A 13,046-nucleotide genomic window follows, 5' to 3' on the forward strand; every position below is an offset into this window, starting at 1 on the left:
GAAATAACGTAACTTGTCGCTACGGGTATTGTCGTGTCATCTATACCAGAAATACAGTAATTACAAATCGGCGGTGTAGTGGTAGCAGCGGCGAGTCGATAAAGGAGTTTACTGCTTTCCCGTTCACACAATTTCAAGCCCACCTCCCAATTCCACATATTGGAGAAATAAAGGAGTATGGTAAAATATGAAGATGTGATTAAAATTCTTTTAAAAGTGATGCAAATATTAATTCTTGCATGGGGAAAAAATTTCATAGCCAGTGGAGTTGGAAACTTTATTCTTCAGTTAGTATATGTATATCATTTCAAGTTTTATATACACATACAACACACTGAATGGCATACACGAACACAAAGGAACATAGATTTGGATTTAACAGTAAATTAAAAGCTTCTAATTTCATAAAAATAAAAGAAATAATTAAATACTTGCAAAAATTTAATTCAACTTATAGGGACATAAGAGGTTACTGAACATTCCAAGGATTAGAATATGAATCTAAATTTTTTCCACAAATTTATTTACCATCATTCTTTGGTTACCGTACATACATTGTTTTTGTAATTATTTACAGTACATAATTCTATGTCAAATCATTTCTTTTTCATTTAGCTTAACTATATTTGTTCCTTCTTTTGTATGTTTAACACCAACAAAATTTCAAACACTCACTCACACACATACAACATTGTAGCTTATTTTAAGGAGGAATATAAGGTTAAAAATTTCAAAATATTACATCATCTACTGTATGTATAGTCTTCTCAAATACCATAATGTGATGTAAGAATGAAATGATGCATTGTTTGGGCATTATGAAGATTGCATGTGGTCTGTTAAAAGGACTTCAAACTTTAACTTAAAAGTAGATAAAAACAACTTTCAACAGATTAAAGAAGTATATATAATGTTAACCATGTCACACTTATATCAGATCTCACTGAGGACTAATCGTCTGAACACATAACTGAATCCATTCTTAGAGTAATTTGGTGTTGGTAGAAATTTGATTTGCCTTGTTTCTATAAAACTATGTGAGCCCACAGCTGAGTTTTGTGATAGTTTTATGTGGTTGTAAATAAAAATAAGCTGTACGGTTTTAATATGACTTTGTGACCATGTTGTCACTGATGTACATTCTTAAAGCAGTCGTGGTGTATATATTCCCTTAACTATCATGACATACGTAATTGAAACGGGACGTGTTGATAGTGAAGATAAAAGAAGAAAGAATTCTAGGTATTTTCTACATGTTTATCAACCCTGGTGTTCTGAACAATATTTTTATATTTGTGAATATACTCATTTAGGAGAGTTTCTCTTCATAGAATGACATGATTCTTTGTAAGTATGAAAATATTCACATTTTATGCAAATGCCTTCCTCATTTCAAGAACATAATATCTGTATAACTTTTGACAAACTTTTTCAATGCTGATGTTCCTGGGTAGTACTGAAGTGTGGACATGCCATTCACAAAAGATGACTAAGTTCCATGATTATGCATATAATTTACTTCAATCCATGTTCAAGGCTTTGTGACTTCATAATTCCATTGAGGTCATATACCACTTATACTTGGACTAAATCTTTGGTTTTCATCATTACAATCCCATTATGTTATTTGTATATCAATCAGATAATATTTCAACAATCTAAATTAATTACAATTTACATGTACTCTATCCTCATACAGTATTTTATTTAATAATAAAAATACACACATTCACAAAGCATTCCGTCTTGATTTTATACATGTAGTAAACAAGCTACATTATCAGTTCATAGTTAACAAAATACACAGATGAGAAAGAATAAATATTAATAACTTTTAAAGGTGTATATAATATACTTGTTTTGAAATCCACATATATTATTTACAAATATAATGAATGTGTCTTAATTATTAACTGGATTTATGGCTGTATTCATTTTTGTAGTTACTGAAACAGATAATCTTAGTAACTGAACACGTACACAGAAAACAGCTGTTGCCAACACTGCTCTTCATTGGGATGTGAGTAATTTTCAGTATTGCCAGAGGACTTGTGTGAAGTCATCTTGTTTGCCATAAAATTATATTAAGCAATAAAGTGACATATGAGAAACTGAAATAGTTATTTGGTTTTGGAACTCTCCAATTTAAAAATATTTATTATGCTTAAATATGCTCTGTATTTAATAAACTTAGCATTACTGATATCTAGATATATCAACGTTTTAAAAATTAAAATGTATGTTGACTCAAATATCCATCTGTTTTCTTTTCAGACTTAACTTGCATCTGACCCCCTGTTTTACTGAAATTAGTTGTGCTTTGTCGTTGTTTATAATACAATGATGATGATAACAATGTGACAATGATAATAGTTACTTACAGAAGTTAATAAATGACATATAATTTGTTGCTGAGAAATAAAAATTCAAATACGGTAGCCCAGGAAGCAAGGTCTTTGCCACCACCTGTAATATGAAGACGAGTAATAGATTAAGAGGTCCCTTTAAATAGAAGAAATTTGTTTGATTCCCTATGGTTTAAGCTCCTTTTCTCATGTCTGGTGGATTTCAGCATCAATTAAGGCTTGACAGTTCATCTCTTAGAGAGAAGAACTGTCTCTTAGAAACAACATTAAAGTGATATATGATATGAAGCTTTCACGGCGGCTTTCATTAATAAAGTCTCCTCGGGCTATCAGCCGATCAGGCGATTAATCACCATCTAACATGGCTGATAGCCAGAGAAGACTTTATTAACATTAAAGTGATTTTACCATAATTTAATTTAAATTATTTAAATGACTGTAACATAATCACACTGTCTTTGAAAGAGGTGAACAAAGCATCACTATTCCCCCAAAGTTACATTTTATCTTAATTATTAATTTAAGAATGTCAAGAAATAGAAAGAATGCTGGAAAATTTTTGGACCTGAGGAGAAAAGCTCAGTAGGATATCTGATGAAGAGACGGAGGGAATATCCAAGGCCGTACAGATCTCAAGGCCAGATACTTGATAGGAAGAAGAAGGAGAAGAATGTTAGTATGTATCATGCAGATAAAAGAGCATTCCAGTATAGGAAACCCAATTTATCTTTGTAAAGCCATTTTTCAATTACTGATGCAGCATCGTTTAATTTGTATTAGTTCGAGTCTGTTCATAGCATTTGAATAGTGGACATGCAAAAATTTCACATCAGGTATTCATAGATGAAAACATCCAATTCAGTTATAATGAAACCTCCCAAGAATTTATAAAATTGTGAATCTGTAAAAGACATATTTAAGAAAATGAAGCAGTTTGCGCTTCTGTATTAAACAAGAATTACACTGGAGTCATGATAATGTACGGAGCATGGTAATGCAGATCCCAGCATTTTTCTTCTATGACGGGGCTCTTGAATGAACACAATTCATTCCTGCAAGAGATTTTATCTGATACCGAACCCAGTGACTATTAAACGGGCCCCCACATCCTGGAATAATATATAATAATTAGTGGCACGTGCCCAAGTGATATTTCTGTTTTCATACATCAGTCTCTACTAACTCGAAACCACGTAGAACTGTGTCCAGATATCTTGCCTTCCAGAAAATTCATGCTATAAAATGGTTCAAACTTGTATTTTAAGATATGTGCGGTATTAGCATACCTCAGTCTAATAGTCAATACCAGGTATTTCTTACTTTGGCCACACAACCATTTATATAATGAAATTTGATCTTGTTGGAATACGGCAACATGTTTCAACCTAATTGGTCATCATCAGGCCATTTTTATATGATTATCTACAAACCTACTCTGTATATTATGATCAATGGATCCATTGAGGTTCATTTGGTAAAATTATAATACCAATTATCTGACTAGGTTTTGAATATTAAACTATAAAATAATTACTTATACACTCATATAACTAAATATTATTAATTATTTTAAAAATAACTATGTGCAGCAAGTTGCAGTGAATGTAGTTTGGGCTCAAAATTTCATGTAATAAATCCAGGATATTAATCATTCCAATATGTAAAATATGCGTGTTGATTATGTATTTAGTCATTAACCTGCAATGGATATTCTGTAGCTGTAGGCCACGTAAAGCTTCAGAGGCCCCATAAAAAAAAATAATTGGGAGAACAATAAAGAACTATCAATGTTTTAACTGACTATGATCTCTGATGAAGATGCAATAAATAAGAAATAATTGAACTAGGAAATTAGTAACACTGGTATTTTCATGTAGAGTAATTCTGCAAATCATAATTAAGGGCTTTAAATAATATAATTATAATAAATATATATTTTATTTTTAAGGCACCCCCATAACATGAGGCCCTAAGTTGTAACTTATTTAATTTATAATTAAATCTGGTTTTCGAAGTTAGTAAAACAGGATTAAATTACATTCGGACAATCAAAAAGCACGAATATGATTTTTTTTTCAGCTGTCACTTATCATTTACCTCCGTGTCTATTACTTTACATTCAAGTCTTAAATAAATTTGCGAAGATGGCTTTAGTTTGTACATGAAAATGAACATGAAACCGAATCTTGGAAGAAAGTGTTAAAAGAACCAATCAGTTATATCACCATTCCCCCATTATGTTTGATATTGAATCATAGGTGCGGCCAAGTTTGAGTGGTGACTCGTGTTCATCCGGAGAGCTGTTAAACTTTTACTGTACCATTCATCCTCTGGACTCATTCCTGAAACAAACAGCAGAAGTAAACATCAGTAAAAGGAAAAGGTCATAGCTGCAACTATCGCCAGTACTTAGTCACAATTAAAAGGCACTGGCAGTAATTTGTTATCATGTGATTTCCTTCTATTCTTCTTTATTACGCCGTCTCCTTTACAGGAGGTTGGCGACATTATGAACAGGATCCTTCCATCCTTTTCTCGGACTGGGACCTGTTCATATACGTTCTTGGCAGATGATCCAGAAGTGGTTTGCCATTGCCTTCTTCTGTGTGTGAATGGAGTAATTGTTGGGATGCCACGGAGAAACCGGGGAAGCCCCCGGAGGAAAACTCCGTGTTGTCTAGACCACGGCCTTGCCCAACACAAGTTATAAATTCGGGCACCGCCAGGAATCGAACCCGAGACCCCAGGATTACAAGGCCAGCGTTCTAACCGCTAGACCACGGTGGCTATTTTTAACATATGAACAGGATCCTTCCATCCTTTTCTCGGACTGGGACCTGTTCATATACGTTCTTGGCAGATGATCCAGAAGTGGTTTGCCATTGCCTTCTTCTGTGTGTGAATGGAGTAATTGTTGGGATGCCACGGAGAAACCGGGGAAGCCCCCGGAGGAAAACTCCGTGTTGTCTAGACCACGGCCTTGCCCAACACAAGTTATAAATTCGGGCACCGCCAGGAATCGAACCCGAGACCCCAGGATTACAAGGCCAGCGTTCTAACCGCTAGACCACCGTGGCTTGATTAAATAAAGAATAGGATTACTGGCTGGGGGAGAGGCCGTTTATTACAAAACTACCAATATTAACTTCAGAAAAAATGCCATCTTTCTTTTTGCATAAAGCTCCACTCCATTTCCCGTGGATTTCGCCTACTTTTGCTTCTCGTACCTTTCTTGTCCTTTTCCTTCCCTGTCGATCTCCGTAAGTCTGACAGTTTCGTTGATCTGACGTGAAGGAAAAAGACATTCTCCCAAAGGAACCTCAGGGGGATGACTGGGAAGTTAGGGGAAGCAAGCGAGTACTGAGGGGAAGAATAAGGTGGGCGTGGCAATGCAAGAGAGGCGACAGGAGATGAAGTAACATACAAACTTCTCCGTTCGTACCCTAAAAAGTTCCTGCACACAAAAAGAACAGAGAAATAAAGCAAAAGGGGAAAAAAAACTTTCACAAAGCAACGAACACTAAGACAAGGAGAAAGAAGAATCCATTTTCTTGACACTTCTTTTTGTTTCCAACTCTTTTATTAAAAAATAGTGAACCAGCTGTCTCTTGTTTCAAAGCCTATGTATTAATAAAAGGGGCATTATTACAAACAATGGAAAGGTACAAGAGAATGAGAAACGGAAACTTTAAAATTTAGACAGCGAAGGAATAAAAAATGATTCTTTGATATATTAGACTACCAACTGATGCGAGATTAATTTCATTTGAATTTCCTAAGCATAATTTTTCTCTCGCAAACTGCATGCTATATTTTTAATCCAAACTAGATCATTCCGGAGATGGCATTTTCGGTGCATATGATGAAGAGCAACGTCTTACGTTATAAAACACATCTTATATTCGTCATTTCCGCCGTAAGATGGAAATCTTGATCACAGCTTCCACCCTTCTTGTTTGAGAAGAGTGAAGGCAAGCGTTTCAGCCGAGCAGAGCGGTTTCATTTCCTTGGTCTGATTAGGAGATGTTGAAAAATTTAAGGCACTTGGCAATGGCACCACATCTAGTGCATCAGGCCAACTTGAAATAATTAATTTAAATATGTCCTGACACTCACAGATTGTAAACAATGTAGAAATAAATATGAGGTACAATAGGTAATACATTTTCAGGAGGCAAATTTGTAAATACTTGTAAATTGGTGACATTAGAATTTCCTTTTGCGTATCGCAGAAATATAACACCTTACACGTATTTTAGTTTATATATTTATGTTGACATTTTCAATATTCAACGTTCGTTGAATCGACATTTATAAAACTTTACAATAAAAGTAACATTAAAAGTTTATGTAAATATTCCATGCAGGCACAGTTTTGCCAAATACCGTGTTCGAACTTAAATATCCTAATCACGCAAACATATTTAGACACCTCGCGTTTTATTTATCCAAGTATTAGCATGATAACCTAAATAGCGCAAATAAAAGGGTATTATAAATTAAATAGGAGTTGTATTCGGTATGAATAATAACAAATCTATAACAAGGCAAAACTAAGCAAACAGTTTTATTCGGCTAGCCCTGTCTTAACTAATATATATAGTACGTCAGCTTGTTTATTAAACTTGTAACTCACCCATCGCATCTTGTCTCAAACCCGACACTGGTGTCATGTTGGTAGCACTGTGGGGCATAGAGAAAGGCTGGTGCACGCTCGAATACGAACTTGTAGTCATCTAGAAAAAAATGTCACTCTGATTAATAAAATTAACTTTTATGGATCGTAGTAAGATCAACACAAGTAAGGATCTTCAGTGAAAGATTTACAGAAACTCCGTTTTCATTAGACTGGTAGGTTATTAAATCATTTAGCAACGACGTTTCAGTTGCAGGGATTACATAACGTCGAAAGAGAGAGAAAGCTAATCACGGATGGTGAGTAAGGATTTGGAAGGAAACGATTATGAACTATTTCATTTGTCTCGATGTAAACTAATGCAACGATTTAATCTCATCTAGAGAACTGGGTCAATACATTTCGTGTTTCTTGAAAGGAGGGGAAGCCCAGTACAAGTTACGCTCTATCTAATCCAGCAGCTGTAGCAGGATTTAACCGTCATGAATTAGTCTAGTCCTGTTGAGGTTCTGATTAGGTTATCGCTCTAGTAGCAGGCACTGAACGGTGACAGAGACGCCAAGAGCATCTGACGTCCGTTGTCTTAGATTGGCTTCTTGTAGAGATCACGCAACATGCATCAATCGCATCTTCAGGGACTGACCCGATATGTAGCCGTCCCTTGGCACTGAAACAGCTCACGGTTACCTACGCTTTGCATGTGCACAGTCTACAAAGGACTGGTCCAGAGCACGCGCCAGAGTATAATTTTTATTCAGTTATAGCACAAAATATAGGGGCACTTTCTCAAAATAATTCACGGTAAATCTCGATTCTATATTTCTCATAAGTTACGTATAAAACAGAGTTCATTTTTATTTGGGTCTGTAATTTAATCAAACATTTTTGCTGTTTGGCTTACGAAGATTAATGATAATAGCGTCATATTGAATTTTGAACTTGTAATACCGACAGTCGCGGCCAGAGTCAGTTCTCGTTATACTAAACGCAGGCCGAGGTTGGTTGGTTGGTCTCCTCAGCTTCAGCGTGATTTCAATAAGACCGTAAGGGCTTATGACAGTATCTACTAATTCAGATAATTAATAATTGTTGAAGCGGATACAAATTAGTCAGTCAACACACATACACAGTCAAATGTGGAAGGAGTTAAAACTGACGACTTAAGTGAATCTGAAAGAAGAGTTATTAAGAGTAAGCATTTAACCCTTTGAAACCGAAGTTCATTTCAGCATTATTTAGGTACATTAACAATTCAGTAAACACATAATAAATTAAAATTAAAATTAACCATACAAACAGGATATATATTATAAATTTAGATATAACTGTGAAGCTGAGTCGTTGTAATGATGTTTGGACAAATATTTAGCACCGTGCAGAAATCCTAGGAGAAACAGTAAGATATCGAAGCACAGAACGAAGTAAATGTCGCGTACGTGCGTATGGCAAAAGACAGACAATGAGAAAAATAACTGATCTAACAACAAAATAGCTGAGTTAGTTGTTCGCATGGATACAATCGTGTGAGTCTGTAAAGAAAGAGGGAAATGAGAGACAGAGTAACAATTAAACGAGAAAGAAGATAATTGAGTCAATGATCATAAAAGAGAAACGATTTATAAATTAATTAAACAGTTATGAATTAATGAACTCACAGACATTAAATTAGTGATAAGTGAGTGAATGTCGAGATACATGCATCCAGTAGCGGTTACTAGGAAGATGGAATTAACGCTGTAGAGAAGATGGTTCACTGTGGAGAGGCAAATGCACTAGCCGACATCGAAATGCTATTCAGATGTTTTATTGGATTCATTAAGTCTGTTAAATGGGATAAAGAGAATGTTTACTCAGCTGAAAGACACACGTTCATCGCATTCACGTTTAAAAGGGTTTTAACGGCAGAATTACTAAATTAGTCTGTCTTTTCGTGAGGTCAGTGCGGAAAATGCTAAACTTTTCATGCCCCGTTTAGCAGTTCTAAAGCTATGGAACCCTTTCTGTAAGGTGGACTGTTTTTTAGCTTTGTGCGGGATTTAACAGGACTGTAATGTAATTTGTTATTGTTTTCTTTTGACAAGGACTATTAAATGTTTCCCACACGTTGCAAACCACGTACCATTGTGCATAACACATCTAATTAACTCCAAAAAGCACAATCCTTGAGAAATTGACAGCCGCTCAGCTGAGAAGAATTTTTTTCCTTTATGGAACCAGAAGTTTAATTACAGAAGGTTCACATTTTGAAATATCCTGAGCCACTTAAATAAAATTTACACGCTCAATACCTATAATACGAGATTAATTTTCCATTCAAGACCTGATGATATGCTGTAGGTTTGATCAAAAGCTTGTGCGACAATAAGATGGATGTATCTTACCTGGGGGTACCTGTTCATGGTGTTGATGGTGTTGGGGTGACCATAGGGTTGATAACCCCTGCTTGCGGTAGGGTACATGTTTCGCATTATGCCGTTGCACGTCGGTATGACAGTCTGCGCCATTGCCTTCTGGACCTGCTTCTCTTGTTTTCTGTACTTAGCACGTCTATTCTGGAACCACACCTGTAGAAAACGCATAACAGGCGCATAGTACATCCCTGGACTTACACATCTCATATTCTTGTACAAAGTTAGGTTCCATTTTTGCCGAGACAAAAGTAAGTTTTTTTTTGTTAGCTCGAGAATTTTGATTAAATGTGCCATAAAAAATAAAATTGTACGTTTTATTCTTAAATCATGAAGGAAGGAGATCACTTGGTAGACCTAGGTATGGAGGAGGAGGTAATATTAACATTTATCTTTAACAAATGTGCTTTGATGATAAGGACTTGATTCACCGAACTTAGGATATGGTATGGCTGTTGTGAACATGGTAATGAACTTTCTGATCTATAGAACGCATTGAATTTCTTCACCGGCTGAGAGGGTATTAGCTTCTCATGGGAGACTGCTCCATGGAGCCAGACTAGAAGCAGCGAAGATGAGATTACCAATACAAACACTGGAGCAACAAGACAGGACAGAGATTAGAGAGCAATTAAATATCTACAACCTAAACAAAACCTCAAAGAATACTGACATAGGAAAATGGCTGTCTTCTGGGTTGTTGGGCCGTCCGCTAGAGGTCCATGCTGCCTCCATCATCAGGGCGATAAGCATATGTAACTTTTGCAAGTGCAGATATTACAGAAGAATTTAAATGCAGTTTTATCTGCTCCCTCGTACCTTACTTAAAGTATCTTCGCACGAGCCACGTGTAATTCCAAGTTAGGCTTTAAGAAACTCGCTCATTTTGTTAGAACGAGGGGCCTAAACTAAGATAAGCTTTTAGGAATCTTTTGCTCTCTCTCTCTCTCTCTCTCTCTCTCGTTCTCTACTTCTGCCTAAAGCGCAAGCCGCCTTGGAGACCCATTAATGTTGTGCGCAGACCAGAAACCTCTTACACTTCTTCACACAGTTTGAAAGTACGACTTTTAATGCACCAATTAAACAACCAACGTGATGAAGAAACTGGGGAAGAAAGAGTCAGACAGACCTTACTTTTTGTTAGAACTTATAAACAAGGAGAAATGAGAAGGACGAAGGGACAGCTTTGTAGTATGGCCCGAAGTTTAAGGCTGTTTAAGGCATCTACTGTATACAAAAGTTTGCAAAAAGGCACTTTGCATGATTTATTAATGTTTTACAACTACCTTGAAGATATTCGCGAACAAGTAAAAACGATACTGACACAACAAAACTGAAACATGCCAAAGCTGGTCTATAAGTAATGACATTGAAAGCATACGAGAACAACGTTTTGTTTGTTTATTAAAGGCAGAGTTTGTATGTAGGTATAAGCAGAAAAAAAGACGATGCTTTCATTACTCGTCCCCCGTCTCACCAAAAGAGTCGGCTTTATTACAGATTAACAGAATTCAACGAGAAAAATATTTCACATCATGTCGACGTAACAAGTCTAATTATTTGGGGACTTCAACTTTATATTGGAGGTTCAAAATTCATGATTAGCATTGTCCAGACAGGGAACCAATGTAGTTTCTTATACATTCATGCATTATAAATGTGATGTAATTTCCCGGAAGGACTTTCCATCATCACCCTCCTCATATTAACTACAGCAGCGTTTTTAAATTCACTGCTGGTCGCTTCTAATTAGTACAAAGTTTACAGCAATATATTAAAACTATAACAAGAAATTATGTAAATGATGTCTTCTGGGATGTTGCACCGTGTAGTCTGGTAGAAGCTTACCGACGTTTCAGACGTGCTGCCTCCACCGTCAGGGTGCAACATCCCAGAAGACGGTCTTCATACTCACCGCAGTGAAAAACCCGAAATCTCCCCTTTTATAACATGTTTAAATTTCTTCTCAGGTTATTTAACACCGTTTTATCAACAGTAAAGGTTACACAGCACTGATGGGAGGCAATAATTGTGGCCTGTTTTAAATAGCTACCCCAAAATTTTCCCTCTCGAACACAAAGCAGGGCTTCATAGAATCCGAAAATCCATTACAGTGTTCACAAGATCCCACCAACTCCAAACCGCGTGTAACATTTTGTGATATGTTGGGTTTACAGTGGGGAGAAGTTAGCTCTCGCTTAACCCCGAAACTGGAAGAGCCACACCTTGTTGGCTGTCCGCGACTGCTTATTCAGTATGTCTCCAGCTATCCTTCATATTTGGAGGCCACCTCCTCCAACCGTAACCCGAGGAAGGGTAGCGTCGCCGTAACACGGAATCCACTTAACATATGCCTAATAAATTGTTTTGATCACTAATTCGATTGCATCCTTTTTACGTTACTTCTCCAATGTGACTTTTGCGTTATTACAGTCATCAATAGGCCTCTTTATAATTCAGTGTTCTTTTACTTCTTTGCTTCTCTGCTTTTTATATTCCTATAGCGTCCGTCTTGATTCAACTCATCCGCCAATTCTTTCTTTATTTTCTGTTCAGTTGTCAGCGTTCTTTCATCCTCTTTCCGACTTCTTCTGCATCACCGAACTCCAACACCTTGACATTCAAAGACAGCGACACGACGTGACAGCTCTTCCCAGTGGTCCATTTTGCGGGTAACAAAGATATATCGACGTGCGCTATATGTCGCAATGCAAAGACACAAAACGGAAGACTACAAATTGATAGCCAAGTGTGATTACATAAATTCTCTCTTGTTACGTAGAAAGTCGTATGCTGTTTCTCTCTCCACACCCGGTATTCGATATTATTTAACAGGGAATATAGATAGAATTAATTGTGTTACGTATTTCGCATCGGCTGTGCCATCGGCCTGTCTCAAGGCGTAAGGCGTCGTCCATGGAGACAACGTAATGATAGGCTTCACTGCTTTTTAACTACATCAAACAAAATCAATTTCATTCTACAGAAATCAGAAATTTGGACTTAGGTAAATTTTAATTTAAGAAGGAGGAAGTGACAGAGAGCTGGAGATATAATTACAGAAAAACGAGCATCATAATATATACTCTCCGCCAAATATTAATTTAATTATGAGTCTAAGTATAATGACACGGGCGGGGAATGTAGCACGCATGGGAGAGATGACAAGTGCATATAAAATGTTGGTCGACAAACCTGATGAGAAGAGACCAGTTGGAAAACTTAGGCGGGAGGATGATATTAAAATGAATCTGAAAGAAATAGAGTGGGTATGGCGGACATGTTAAAACTTACCCAAGTGTATACATATGCGATGATGAAGAAAAACATTGCCCAGTGTAGTTTGACGTCGTATTTAATATATTCCTATCAAATTTCCAGTATTGTCGAAGAGACAGTTATTAATATTTAAGCTTGATTAACTATTATATCCACTTCTATCTAGTAATGAGATAATGAATGCATGGAGCTTTACCTCTAGGTCTCGAAGGCGAGCTGATGGCATGACCACTGGAACCGGAGGACTATAAAATAAATGGAGAGGGTCTAATAATATTGCATTTCTGCACGATAACCTCTAGAACAGAATTCACCACTGATAAATGACTTTACATCGATTTCAGATTCGATGATCAG

General features: G+C 36.4%; 1 protein-coding gene across 2 annotated transcripts in view; it reads right to left on the minus strand.

The window, feature by feature from the left end:
• Positions 1-502: 502 nt before the first annotated feature.
• LOC110828086 (homeobox protein unc-42) overlaps positions 503-13,046 on the minus strand; it is a 91,832-nt gene continuing 79,288 nt past the window's right edge. For both annotated transcript variants that reach the window (XM_022060413.2, XM_022060412.2), the window contains exons 6-8: positions 9,384-9,566; positions 7,003-7,102; positions 503-4,708 (exon numbers count right to left, since the gene is read on the minus strand). In XM_022060413.2, the coding sequence (XP_021916105.2) occupies positions 4,602-4,708; positions 7,003-7,102; positions 9,384-9,566 (390 nt within the window). In that variant the 3' untranslated portion in view covers positions 503-4,601. The remainder of the gene's footprint in view (positions 4,709-7,002; positions 7,103-9,383; positions 9,567-13,046) is intronic.

Source organism: Zootermopsis nevadensis, unplaced genomic scaffold (genome assembly GCF_977971745.1).
Source record: "Zootermopsis nevadensis isolate Lab colony 2312 unplaced genomic scaffold, Znev_1.0 Znev_ptg000011l, whole genome shotgun sequence".
Taxonomy (NCBI): domain Eukaryota; kingdom Metazoa; phylum Arthropoda; class Insecta; order Blattodea; family Termopsidae; genus Zootermopsis; species Zootermopsis nevadensis.